The 15,283-nt window shown below is 35.9% G+C and overlaps 1 protein-coding gene across 1 annotated transcript; it reads left to right on the top strand.

The window, feature by feature from the left end:
- Positions 1–10,214: 10,214 nt before the first annotated feature.
- On the top strand, positions 10,215–13,659 carry LOC137241153 (uncharacterized). Its single transcript, XM_067768453.1, has 2 exons — positions 10,215–10,532; positions 12,925–13,659. The coding sequence occupies exons 1-2, from the start codon at positions 10,215–10,217 to the stop codon at positions 13,657–13,659; spliced, it is 1,053 nt and encodes a 350-aa protein (XP_067624554.1).
- The last annotated feature ends 1,624 nt before the right edge of the window (positions 13,660–15,283 follow it).

The following is a 15,283-nucleotide window of genomic DNA, read 5'->3' as shown; positions in this document are numbered from 1 at the left end:
TGATCATAGGGTTCTTCCTAGGCCGTCGTTTTCAAATGATTCATCCGACAGATTTAGCATACCCCTAAAGAGGTAAGATGAGACCAAGAACTTTGAAAAATCTTAGATAACAGACTGGAACGAATTTCGCGAGTTTGTAGATAGGAAACCTTATAAAAGGAGTGTAAAAATGCGTATATCTGGGCCTGAATTATACGCAAATCCTGGCGCAAAACAAAGACCACATGGTGAAAGAAGGACTAAGTAATCGTAAAAAGAATTTTATGGAGACTACTATCGGAAAAATATTCCAACGATTAATAAATAGCAAGAACGTGGAGAGCACACCATCTCATCGAAAAGTTGGACGAAAAATCTGTAAGACAATATATGCACTCTAAGTACGTAGCGCACTGTACTAGAGTTGGACATGATGAAGTTTAAATTTAAGTAACTTATTTACAATCGATTATTCGGCTTATCTACTGGGTGAGTAACAACTTTTGCATTCAGTTATAAACGATTAGCTTATATTCGAATTATTCATGAACTAGCGGTTTCATAAATTAAATTTTTAAATGTTTAAAACATAAGACTAATAAACTTAAATTGATTGCTGCAAACATAGATGCTGCAAACATAGATGCTGCAAACATAGAAGGGTATGCAATTTTATTTTTAATTCCGAGGATGTCAAAAAAGAAAAGTGAAAAAAGTGCCCTGAAAGCCATGCGGTCTTTATTAACCCTAAAAATTACAACAACAAACAAAAAGTTCGAATACTCGAAGGCAAAAAAGTAGTCGAATAGTGGCTAACGATTGTTTTACATAACACCTTTTCCTAATCGAATAGCGGATTATCAAGTTTTAAGTTTAAGTTGGCTGGTCTATATAAGATATTTTGGGGAAGCTTTAAATAGTAGACAGCCCTCTTGGAGGAAGGCCCGAGTAGTCTTCTTTCTTGGTCGAAATACATTAGTCGTATATGCCCCAAATATCATGCATATTATCAAAGGACTTTCCCGACAGCAGCACTATAGGCACATTGTACTCATACATCTCGTTCAACAAGGTCACCGATCTTTATTATAATACATGTTTCAGTGCGGAAAAATTAAAGGACACATGCACACTAATGGGTCTAAGCTACAGAAGTGGTAGGCTCTGCTTTGTACGGTGTTAATCCTGAAATAAGTGTATCCTAAAAGTGGCCATATCTCTGCTTCGTACTACAGCGGATATAGTAGCCGTGCCAAAAAAGCAGCAATATTGAAAAACGCGTGTTTAGGCTGCAGTCATTCGGCTGTATATATCGAATATATATATTGAGGACATTATCTATAACTATGCAAATTCTGTTATCGTTCGAGTCGATGAACTGTCGTATTAATAACTCAAGTATTCAGTATGTATAGCAAAATGCTCTTTGTTTGCAACGCTACTATGGTAGTATTACATCACAATTGAATTACTAGCGTGCTTCACTTCTAGCGTGTTAAAATCAAACTGATTGACCATCACTTGGACTGCTCCGCCTTTATACACTCAGTTCGCCTCGCTCGCTTATTTATCTTAGGGTCAAGAATTTACTCAAATAGTTGCTTATTTATTTCTCATTTCTGTATCTGGTTTTTTTTTTTTTTGAAATGTGAGTAATATGCGCTATATACCTCTGTATCTCGTATTCTAGTTGCCTTGTGTCTATATGTGTGCGATTGTTTTCGATTTCATCTGCCTACCTTGCAGCTCTTGTTGATCCGCATTTATTACTACCGGCACAGTGACGTATCGAAACTGTCTTGGTGTATATACAAGCATTCTAGAGAACTCACTCAGGTAGAAAGAACAATTTAATTGATGATCACGAAAATCCGACGAGTTTGTAAAGTAGGGCGTTCACTCCGTGATATGAGGACTACAAACATAAACTATTAGTCCGTTTGAAGAAGTCTCCTGTTACCAGAGGCGACAAAGTGGTCAGATCTCGAGGCAATAATAAAGCCACACTGAAAGAAATGGTGCTATTAAAATCAACAAATCCGTTCTGTTGTTCTTGACATAACGGAGATTCCGTTAAATTCATCGAATTACGGTTAATTCGACCGAGTTCTTTGTCAAACGAACAAACTAATTTTGTCATTTCAACAGAAGAGAAATTGTCGCTCTTAAGTTAACAAAATTCTGTAAAATTGGCAGATTCCTGGTCAATCTAACTGATTTTTCTGTTATCACAACTGAACTAACTGGTAATTACAACAGCGACCAACAGTCAATACATGAGCAAATTTCAAAGACAATTTTATGCTCACTGCGCTCTCTACTTTGCACTTATGATGATGGTGCCACTTGTTTAAAAAAAAAGTACCAAAATAAGAAAACCACCAAATCGAAAAAACACACAAAATGGGAAAACAACAAAAAACTAGTTTTTCAGTTATCAATACAAAACCCTTTTTTGAATTTACTGTGCAAAAAATTATGAGATACCGGGACACCTATATATCGGGTACAATTTTGCAACTTCTCCAAGCGAAATGCAAAATTGCGCCCTCTTGTTGCAAAACTTTTGTTTGAACGAACAGGATTTTTCCAAAGTTAGTAACATTTTTTGAAGTTTTTACGAATTTTCACTCATGCGAACGAATTTAATAAGATAATAAAAACATCCTTTTTAATGTTGATGTTTCCGACAACATATAAGTTTGAGTTGTTTTGGAATCGTTTCAACTTAAGGTGCTACGAAAATTAAACTTGCCGAATTACATGTATGTAAAGTTACTCCAGTGGTGAATTACCTTCAAGCGATTTGATTCTTTACGTTTCTATAACTTACAAGTTCTCTATTTAAAATGTTATGTCAAACATTTATACAAGTTTTGTTCAATACAATCAAGTGTGGCAACTACATGCGAGGGAAGAAATTAAGAATGAGCTGAGCTGCAACTGAAAGAATTGGGAATCAGTTTTGTGACTACTATTTTCATTTCTATTTGCAAAGCGAAGTTCAAAACTATAAATTAGATAAATTATAAAATATAAAATTTGGTGAAAGTGCGTTTAATAAAACAAAATAATAAAGTGTATAATGTTTAATGTGTGCCAGCATATTTGATGTAAGCCTAATTGACGTTCGGTTAGTATGTGTCACCGTGGTGTGATGGTAGCGTGCTCCGCCTGCCTCACCGTATGCCCTGGGTTCACACTCCGGGGAAAGCAACATCAAAATTTTAGAAATAAGGTTTTTCAATTAGAAGAAAATTTCTGTAAGCGGGGTCGCCCCTCGGCAGTGTTGGCAAGCGCCACGATTGTATTTCTGTCATGAGAAGCTCTCAGTGAAAGATCATTTGCCTTGCAGATGCCGTTCGGAGTCGGCATAAAACATGTAGGTCCCGTCCGGCCAATTTTTAGGAAAACTCAAGAGGAGAACGACGCAAATTGGAAGAGAAACTCGGCCCTAGATCTCCTCGGAGGTTATCGCGCCTTACATTTATTTATTTATATGGCAACATAGGTACTTTCGTACAAAGCGTCGCAACAACTTTTTTTGTTCAATTGACTACTAAAAGTGTCAATTACGAATCAACGATTTGTGCGCAGTTCATTCAACATTTTGTGCGTTGGATAAAAATTAACAGAAAACTCGTATTTCAGTTGATTTTACCAGTCTTTTTCTTTCAGGGTATATATAAATGAATAAATTATGTTAAACTCCCGTATTCGTACAGTGAAATTACACGAATCTGTGAAATTGTATTACTGTTTTGGAATTTAAATATTTGTAAACAGTATTTTTGTGAATTTATTTCACATTCATGCGTAATAGGTGGCCGATCGATGTACATACATCCTCTTAAATACATATTTGCAAGTGGTATTTTCTCATAATGTTGTTGTATTATTTGCTCTGATACACTTCCACAATTTACATACCGATTTGATATTTAAATTGCTGTGCATAATAGACCGGATGTCCCATGGGTCGGTCGGCTAGCAGTTAAACGTTTGGTCAACTAACCAGTTAATCATGCACGATTAGAAAGATATGTATGTAGTGTCTGGTCATGTCTGCATAAACACATATGTACATAAATGTTGTACGTAAATTTAATATCTCTAATGTAATTCTCATTGATTGGCCATAATAAATTGGTAGCGTTTTACGCAAATTTCCTCTTAATGACAGGATATTAAAGAATTTAGCCAGTTTTAAAGCTAGCTTAGGTAATATTAAATGTGTGTATGTAGAGCAGCGAAAACGAAAATTGCAGTGACTTAGTAATTCTTATGGTTTATTATTTTCGATAATTTATAAAATAATCCCATGCATTTTGTTGCATATAAAAAATTAAATTATTATGCCAGTAGTTTTTACTTAAATTACCAAAAAAAAAACGATTAGCTGGCGAAACTTGCTATTTTCAAATAAACAATTGAGCCAAAATAATTTTTTTAGCAAAAAATTTGTTTCCCCGTTTTTTTGAGGAGAAGTTAGCATCCACAGCTTTCGAAATGCAACGCAAACCAATAAATTTTATTTATATATTGTATCTAAAAAACTAAAAACGGGGAACTGGGGGCGTGGTCTGTCCTCTTCTCTTATTTGAACTGCATACATTTTGGGTTTCTAAGCTTATATAATATCTAGTATAAGGGGAGTTCTTGAAAAATATTAGCGGCGATATATCGCACACCTACGCAAACAAAATTGTCCGATGATCTGGTAATGTTACCTTTACCTTTACCTTTACCTTTACCTTTACCTTTACCTTTACCTTTACCTTTACCTTTACCTTTACCTTTACCTCTACCTTTACCTTTACCTTTACCTTTACCTTTACCCCTCTACTCCTGCCTCTGACTCTACTTCTACCTCTTTCTATAAACATTTTTAGGAATTGTATATCACTTGCATTGAGACGATATATCTATTTACATATGAATGTTGATGGACACATCGACCATATTTGCAACCAACTGTGAAATGTATTTGTTGAAATGAGATATGTAAATGTAAGCCATTTTCCTTGACTCTGAACCTTTTCCATACTTTCTTATAAATAGCTCCCAAACCTACCCTATCGCAATGGCAAGCATACTTACATGGTATGGCTGCACATTAGGGTGGCTCCTAATAATTCATATAAACTTTGTTTTCCGGTCTCACTCCTTCCATAGAAACATCGAGATCAAAAAGTTAAGTTAAGGTTCCTCTATGCACACTCCAAAACAAATTTTTTTTTTTTTGTAATATCCAAAATCAATAATGCTATAGTTTGCGATATTACATATATTGGTCCTGATTTTAAATGGTTAAATGGATCGCACAAAAGTAAAAGAGTCATTTTTTCAAGTTCGAACAAGAATTCACTATGCTGCTAATAAATAAACGCACAACAACAGCGAGAGATTATTTCACATATACACATGTAGTAATCACCAAAGAGCAGAAGTTATTACACAAACATACACAAGCATATAACTAGAAGGCAAAGGTGAATACCAGATACATAAAGAGAAATAAATAAGCAGCTGTTCCAGAAGGCTGTTCGCGAAAAGTCTAGACCCCACCAGAAATAGGCGAACGAGGCAACTGAGAGTATAAAAGCAGTGCAAGCTGGGGAGTGTGAAATTAGTTTGATTTTAACACGTGAATACGCGAGTATTTTAATTGTGAATTACTGCTCTCAAAATTTACGACTTTACTTTGACTTTGTGCAATTTATGATATTAACTGCAGGCCCTGGAAGTGTCAGGGTTTCATACATAATCTGGCCTTTGAGCACACATTTTAATGCATTGAGTCTTCATGGGGTAATCTGAAATTGAAATCCTCACAACACACTTTAACCATTTCCATTCAGGATCAAAATATATATGTTATATACGCAAATCGAATCTGGACTTTAGAAATTTTTAGTTTTTTGACTTCGATACCTGTGCCCCACACCTAAACTGTCCCCAATCGGTAAAAAAATGCATATCACATATTTGATTTTGTTATAACCTTTTGAAGTAGTGAGTTGGTTTATGATTATTATTTTGTTTATAGAACCACCCTAATGCACAAATACATAGGTATCTCAACTCAGAGCAATTTTACCAACCTCAAATGCTCTACATTGCAAAGTAGCAGAAACAGGTGTCAAGAGAACAATTTGAGAAATGCTTGTTGACGGTGCATTGAGATATTTATATTTGCACAAGTGTTTGCATTGCATTTTTTTTCATTGCATCAATTGGAGAGGAATTTCTCTTTTTTTGTCTGTTAAGATTTGCAAAAGTCAAGTTCGAATAAAAGTAAATTGATGATGTGTCTGCCTGATTGACATGTTGGGATGAATGTAGCTTTAGATTTTGCACACGCATTGCAGACAGACTGAGAATTGAAGAAAAAAAGTAAGGAAGGCTAAGTTCGGGTGTAACCGAACATTACATACTCAGCTGCCAAATTACAGCTTGCAAAACTTTAAAATTAACTTCGTTTAAAAGTGGGCGGTGCCACGCCCATTGTCCAAAATTTTCCTAATTTTCTATTCTGCGTCATAAGGTCAAGCACCTACTAAGTTTCATCGCTTTATCCGTCTTTGGTAATGAATTATCGCACTTTTTCGGTTTTTCGAAATTTTCGATATCGAAGAAGTGGGCGTGGTTATAGTCCCATTTCGTTCATTTTAAATAGCGATCTGAGATGAGTGCCCAGGAACTTACATACCCAATTTGATTAAGATTCCTCAAAATTTACTCAAGTTATCGTGTTTACGGACAGACGGACCGACGGACATGGCTAAATGAATTCCTTTTTCGCTCAGATCATTTTGATATATAGAAGTCTATATCTATCTCGATTAGTTTATGCCGTTACGGGTTATGAAATTAATATTCTCTGACAGCCCTGTTCAGCTGAGTATAAAAATATACATATTCAACACCAATTTGTTGATCATCTTGTGGTATAGCCGGTTCAAGTTTTACCGGAAAAAGCAGCTTTTTGGCACAAGAGAATGACTAGAGAAGTTTATGCAGGTCCATTGCTCCTTCTTATTTTTTGTTTGTTATAGAAGATCCAATGTTTGCAATACCTTAAGTATATGACGGATTTAAGCAGTTTTATAAGAAAAATGCTAGGAAAGACGTATCCACTCTTCGGCTTCTTATATCTATAGATACAATGTTCATCCTACGGAAAAGAGCAGATCGAAGCAGTTTAAGAAACGCTTTCGTCATTCCTTGCTTACTTAGGATTTGACTGTGAGATAGCAAATATTCTGAAAACTTTATCATTTGCGTTTTCATCAACACAGTGTGATCACCTCGCATTTAAAGTGATAATTTTAAATATTTTGTAATACAAATCTGTTTTGAAAAAATGAAAACAAAAAAAAACAGCTGACTTTTGCATAAAGTTTTGCCATGCGTTTAACTGAGAGTCGATTCCTAGTTAGCATGGCGAAAGCTAGAAATTCTATAACATAAAGATGACTGATTAACTGGTGATGGTGAAAACGCCACTTAGTGATTGGAGAAAAAATTCTCATCAGGAAAAAAGTTAATAAAGAGTTTAAGTAGATAAGCCCATAACCTTCGATAAGTTATTTTATTAAAAAACTTTTATCTGGTATGATATTGTCACGGATATTAGCATCACTAAGTTATCCCATCACTAAGGCGATGCTAAGGCCATGCCAAGCAGTATTTACGTTAATAATCAAATCAAGTATACACATATATAAGGCAGCCCAGAGAGATGTCACATACAGATGCATTTACTTATACGCCTATGTTTGCGCGAAAGACTGTACACTACAAACATTCACATCAATAATTCTATCTTTATGTATCTACATAAACGAATAAATAATTGCGTCTACACATATGTACCATGTACGAATACAAGCAGCGGAGAGTCAATGCGCAAACACATGCATATATCTGAGAAGTTTGAGAGCTACTGTACTAGTAGATTCTGGAAGCGCCTAAAAGGTGTATAAAATTGTGCAATTTTAGTTATAGCTGAGAAGTTTGAGAGCTCATGGACAATGCTAGTACATTCTGGAAAAATGCGAACGAGGAAACCAAAGGGTATAAAAGGCAACAGATGTAGAGGCGCTGTAACTCAGTTTGAGTTGAGCTATCAATCAGTTTGATTAAGCACGCGATCTGGCGGCCAATAGTAGAGTTTCATTTGAGTTATCAATCAGTTTGGTTATTAAGCCAGCGAGTAGCAAAGTATAAGTGTATTGTGAAGTACTTTAATAAAGGCCATTTTTCCATTATTCAATATTGGAGTTATTTATTCAACAGTTTAGTGATTCGAACTTAGCAGAGGATTGCAAATAAGAGGATTTGCAAGCAATTTCGTTACAATATGATTCAACTTTAGTTGGAATTTTTTTAGACTCTCAAGAGATCCCGCGTATTCAAGCGCAATTACGGCATTTTAGCTCAAAAGAGAAACTGTTAATAACCACTCTCAAGCTCCTCCAATCGTAGTGGTATTGGGGTGTGCAAATATCCCAGGCCACATTTAAGCGATTATCTTGGCCCAAATGGATACTACGAATAAATTGGAATAAACTGTCCGAAAATTTTGAAAATTTAAATTGGTCGTGCAACAATTACACATGACGGATTCACACCAAGGAGCGACATAGTAAACAGCGGACCCGACGGTCTGCAATTTCTGCACTCTGACGGTAGCCCTCTGTCTCAATTGTGGCCCCAATATCTCTTTCGAAGCTCAGACGAGAGACCACATATGCTGTTCGCCCGATATCAGATGGCGCTAAGCGACTTACACCCAAGCTGGCCCAAGGCCTCGATCCTTGTTACAGTGGCTAACGGTATTTTTTTCGCCATTTTCTCTGCAGTAGGGATGTGCAGAATGGCACGCAATGCTGCTGTAGGGGTTGTTATTGATATTGTATTAACGATAAAGACACACCCCGAAGGCTTTGAGGAGTGTTATCGATGTTGATGGTCCTTTGCCGGATATAGATCCGGTACGTTCCGGTAACAAATCACCATTAAGGTACTAGCCCGACCATATCGGGAACGATTTATATGACTATATTAAACCTTCTAAGCAAGCCATGCCACCCTCCCCACTCCCAAGTTCCATGAGGAACCTGGGGTCGCCTGAGCCTCGCCTGTTTAGGCAAACAGGATTCGCCACGGCGTGGTTGACAATTGGGTTGGAGATGCTATATATTGCGCTAACAACCCCTTGAGAGGGTTGCGCTACACAACCCCTTGAATCAATTTGGTATTTTAGTCGCCCCTTACGACAGGCATACCTACCGCGGGTATATTCTAATCCCCCTAACACGCTGGGGGGCTGCTGTATGGTTAGTTTTAGGGCTCCGGTTATGCTTATAATTAATAATCTGCATACCCTTCAAGGTTTTTGGTATATGTACTTTTTTGTGTGGCTGTCCACCAAACAACTGCCATTAATACCAAATAAGAAAGTTTGGGTAACGATCACACATACATCCTCTTGCATATATACAGTGCCGCGGACGCATTCTTCGCTCTCTCTTCCACTGGGGTTTCCACGACAACTTACTATTTAGTACAATGCCTAGATATTTTCTAATGTGCTTTTCTTGTAGAATTAGCCTTCTCAGCTAAGAATTCGTCCAACTAGGGATCTTATGTTTTCTAGTAAACAATTCTATATCGGGTTTTCCGCGTTAGTGGTTAACCCGACTCCAGATACCCAATTATGTGCATTCCGAAGTGCCTGTTCCATCATAAAGCTTATTGTAGGTAGACATCTGCCGCTTATGATCACTGAAACGTTATCTGCATATGACGTGGGTTTGACTGCTATCCTGTCAAACCGCCTAAGCAATTGATTGATGATGAGCGTCTACAACATTGGTGATAATACGGATGGGGTACGGCGTTACTCTATTTGCAGATATCCACGCAGTTCTTTGAATGCCCGTTACGCGCAGTTTCATCAAAATCGGAGATATACAAAATTGAGGAATATTTCACACTAAAGAAAGAGTCACCCGTTTTGCTGCTTCAAATTCACACGTCATTAGTACAATTTTTTGTAACTTTAAACAAAATGAAATTTTCAGCAATTTTATAAAAAACTCTTTTTTGTGCCGCTGCAGTTTTGTAACTTTTTATTTATTTTTTTAATTTTTAATTAAATATTAACAACGTATTACATACCGTTTAAGTAAAAATTATTAACGCGTAATTTTCACTCGTACGTATAAATGCCATCATCTACTAATTTCACATTGCCAACTTCGCGTGGTTTATTCTATTCTTCTGATGACAAATATGTGAAACCAAGAAAACCCAAGAAAAGAACGCCACCATTGGAGGCATGCAAATTTCAATATCCAAAAATTTACAAAAAATTTGCAGAATATAAAAAAGATAATCTACCAATCGAATTTCAAACCACACCCGATACATTACTCAATTTGGCAGCTCGTGTCGTGGATGAAATTCCGTTGCCGTCAGTTTATGAATGGTCGAACTATGAATGTTATCAATGGATACGCAAATATGGGTATCCACAATATCAGGTAAGGTATTGAATAACTAGGCATACGGTTGGTTGGCTTGGCTGACTTGTTGGTGTTGCAAGTCCCATACGGATTCCATTTGGTGCACATAGAGCTGGACTCGATTAGTTTTTTTTTTTTTTTTTAATCTGATTTTTCGATTCGATTCACAAAAACATGGTTCTTCACATGGTTCTCCCATCGAATTGGATGCATGGGATTGGAACTAGTGTATTCGATACTGAAATAACATAATTTTTGTGTTTAATCCAATTTAATCATAGCAGTATTAAAGAAACCTTCCTCGTGTACCATGGAGCATGAACAATTTTTATTTAAGATATTCCAATTTTGCGCGCAGAAATTTCTAGAGAAAAATCTGCCTTCTCTGCAATTTTAGCTTAGAAATCAACCATAGAATAACTCTTGTCAGTAACGCGCTACAAATTTCTCATTATACCAGCTCTGATATATGTTTCGGAAAAACGGACCGTGTGGAGGGACAATGGTTTGGTCCAGTGAACGAGAGAAAAGTTCTGCCGACGATGTATGGTTTCTTCCGTAATGCCAACCGCTAGGTTATATTATGGTAATGCATAAAGATGCTCTGGCACAAGTTGTATGCCTATCGGCACCCTTATTTGAAAGCAGACGAAGTGGAAAGATTAACACCAAGAAGTCTTGAACTCCCTTGGTGTAAGTTATATTGAAACAAGGATAGCTGGCGTGATTTGTTAAGCAACGCCAAAATCGCCTAGGCGGAGCGCTCATAATTTAGGAATCTGATATGTATGTGAAAAATATGAGGCTCAGAAATTTGATCATATAGGAGTCTTTTATGACTCCGATATGATGAAAACTATGAGCTATGTATGTGCCAATAGTGTTTAGCAAATAAAGCAACTTTGGAACAAACGTTCCCATTTTATAATAATTTAATAAAATCATTGTTATAACGTGTCGCTGTTCACGATTTGAGTTGGTATGGACGTTTCTCTCAAATCATCTCCATAATAAGTGTATTTTAACAATGTGATTATTTTGGACTTTTTTCATTGCAACCACAAAACTGCATCCGTGGTATGCCCTGGTAGGTGTGTCCAGATCTCTTTGTCTTTAATTAGAGCTGACTCACTTTGCCCAACTTTTATGGTTTTCACCCAAAATTCCTGTTTCTATACCAATAATCACATTTTTAATGTGATGCGTCCAAAATCCCTCCTGATCTGAAATCCCAAATACAAAGCACGTAAATGATTCTGAAAAGCAAATTCTGAGCAGAATTAATATCAGACGACCACTGCAAGAAGGGATATAAACTAATTTCGGGCTCTTAAATGACCTCATAATAAGTGTAAACGCTCCGATTAAGGTGTCTTTTAGGCCTCGTTTTTCACTCCGAATGTTTGCTGGGAGGTTATGATTCTAAATTAAGTTGAAACTATTTTACTTTGACTATGAATATGCGCCAGTGAAGGTAAATGTACTAAAAAATTACAGTAAATATATTGTAACGAATTTAGGGAAATCCCGCTTATTGTGCACCGTCTGCTTACGTTCAAATCGCTGAACTGTCAAATAAATAACTCCAATATTCAGTATTGCAAAATGGTCTTTATTTAGACTACTTTGGGAGTGGTACAATTATAATTCATTAACCGCGTGTTTAAATCAAACTGATTACTGATTCCTCAGCTTGCGCTGCTTTTCTGCTCTCGGTTTTCTCGCTCACCCATTTCTCCTAAGGTCTAGTCATTTCGCGAAAATGTGTTCGAGAACAATTTTATCTCTTGCTTGGTTACCAGCGATATGCATGTATATTTGTAGTTTAAGCTTTTCTACTAGCCATAATAGTGTATGTGTTAGTAACAACTCTTAGCTTATTACTACATATGTGTATGTGAGATATTCATCGTCTCCTTCTATCAATCTGTGTAAATGATGATTGATGTGTTCATGTACACAAGTGTGGCTTGCTTTAATGTAGACGTCGGCAAAATGAAAATGAATAATTGTTAGTCAGAGCGCGATAATCCGCTTAATGCATCATATTGACAACAAACATTCGTTCGATGTTACTGCGCCAAATGCTCTGCGACTACTAAATGAAAGAGAATAAGAATACGTGTGAATGGAGTGCGAATATTTGTTTCAGTGTTTGGCGGCGTCTGCTTTAATGTGTTTGTGGTATGAGTATTTACTAACAGCACAGTGATGCTAATAATCGCCACAATATTTTCTGCTAATTTCGATCAATCAATATTATATTGTACCTACTGTAACTGTAAAATGATGTATTTTCGAAGACCTATTAAATCGATTAAAAATCGATTCGAAATCCAGCTCTAGGTGCTCATACGCCATTATGATACCACAAATCCTTCCAAGCTATACAAATTTAATCTCTTTACAGAACACATTTCGCGTAAATCTAATTACGGGACGTAAATTATTGTTGGTGAATGCGCAGGCACTTTCAGCAATGAATATAACAAATTTTGAACACATCACACATATCACTTATGGCATACGACTTTTATTTTATTTTGAGATGACAAAATTTATGCGAAATTTATCTTTGCCTCCTGAACATTATAGCGAATTATATAAATTGTTTCGCATGCAAACTGGACTCAAATTTGAAAACGTACGACGTACAGATCTTTGGCGACGCATGCAAATGCTGCGTCCCACCGGCAAACCCAATAATCATTGTGATTTACTTGAACGCTGGTTGGCACGAGAACAAGGCAGAATTGAAAGATTTGGCGGTATGGATCGTTACAAATTATATGCGTGTAAAGCTGATCCGCCACATAAGCTACCTAAACGCGGTATTCAGTTTTGTACTTGTCGCGCATTCTGCAATTGTTATTGGACTCAAGATAGCTCAAGCAAGCCAGATATTTTGTCTGTATTGAAACCGGATAGAAAAAAAGAACAAATTCCACCAGAATGTTGTAAAACATGTGTGCCACCCTGTAGCTGTCACTGGCCATCTAAATATTACAAGTTAAATGGTATTTTGAGCTGTCTAAAACAAAATTATCCATACAGATATAATGCAAGAGAAAGAGCTAAATTCGAAACCATTTATAGTACTTTTAGTGAGGGAGCCGACTTTTTTGCTCACCAGCAGGTTTCATGAGTAATATAAATAAATGTATTGATATATATATATGAATGAAATAAGTGTTTGGTAATTAAATTAATTATAAAATAATATTTTGGTAATTAAGTAACTAAATTTCCTTTACAAATTTTTCTATAAGCGGTAATTAGAAGCAAATTTTTAAGATGCCGGTTAGTTTTACTTCATTTAAAACCATCTCTAGACTATCATCTCTAGATGGAGGCACGAGAGAAAAGAAAAACGTGAAATTATTTAACCCAAAAATCTAGCTCCCGGGAATGGAACATATGTGAACGCCTATATTAATTATTGTGAATTTATTGTAGATTAGTGCTAGTAAAATAAAGATTAGGGATAGATAGTAGGGCTCTTAAAAATATTCGAATAATTCGGTTAATCGAATATTCCATTATTCAATTTTAGATTTTTGTTCGTTTATTAATCGAATTTTCCTTTTCGTATAATTTATTTATTTAGTTTATTTAAATAATCGTAACTAAGCGTTTTTCGGTAGCTCTATTTTCCAGTATTTAATTGTATTACAAAAGTTTTAAATTTTGATTGCTATATTTTTCGTACGAAATTCCCCTAAAAAATTTGTTTTCTGCAAAATTTTGTCTACATTCCTTTGGGGAGCAAAAAGTTACGTTACGGCGGTTTCACACAGAAACTTAACCCTGGACGGTCATCCTTATTTTTTGTACATTAACGTCATCCTTCGTCATTAGCTGTGTTTTTTTATTCTTCTATATACGTTTACGCTTAAACTTTATATGGACTGCCAAGCGACAAACTTTAAATACACCTCTGAAATTACTGCGCATAAAATTTGTCCTACTAAATTTCAATACGCATTATACTCAGACGTAACTGAAATATGTGTCTCTGTTTCACCCTCTCCACTAATTCTATGTATTCTATGTGTATCCACAATTCATCGAAACTGATTCAGCTATATGTTATACCCTATGGCCATCAGAGGGTTATGTATCCGCTTTTCGGTACACCCTGTGATGTAGCTGTAGTTATTTAAACACTGCCGCTAGATGGGCCTCCTAAGCATTATCTAAGCGAAGATAGGCGTTTTTTTTTCACGCGCAAACGAAACGTATACGCGTGTAAAAAAAAACACGGCTATTATGACGACGACTTATTTTAAATCCATTTTCAGAAGGGTGTGAGTAGAAATAATGAACGCGTTTTATTGCTATTTGTTATGTATTTCGTTATTGATAAATAAAAGTCAAAAAGAAAAAGGAAGACTCATATCTTTTAACTTAAAATTAATAATTCACAATCTCCTATCAATTGGCTCCACTTTTAAGGCATTGCCTTTTAAAAAATAAAAAATCACAATTTGTGGCAGAAATTCTCATACAAGTCTTTAAGTTTCTTAAAACTAAATAATTAAACCTAAATAGGAAAAGCAGCTTTTTAAGTTCTAACCTCAGATAATACAGGAGGCACAAACATCAACTTTATGTTCTCCACATAGCTGTTTATGGAACTTTGCGCATACCATCTTCGTCATTCTTCGTTTGGAAGAAGGATACATGGCACAAATCTTCCGTTTTTTAGTTTCTGTTGCCGGTATCATATTTTCAGATCCATTTGTAGCACGATCATTAAGTCTGTCATC

This window comes from Eurosta solidaginis, chromosome 1, assembly GCF_040869045.1.
Source record: "Eurosta solidaginis isolate ZX-2024a chromosome 1, ASM4086904v1, whole genome shotgun sequence".
Lineage (NCBI taxonomy): Eukaryota > Metazoa > Arthropoda > Insecta > Diptera > Tephritidae > Eurosta > Eurosta solidaginis.
This window is presented reverse-complemented; position numbering and strand designations above follow the sequence as displayed.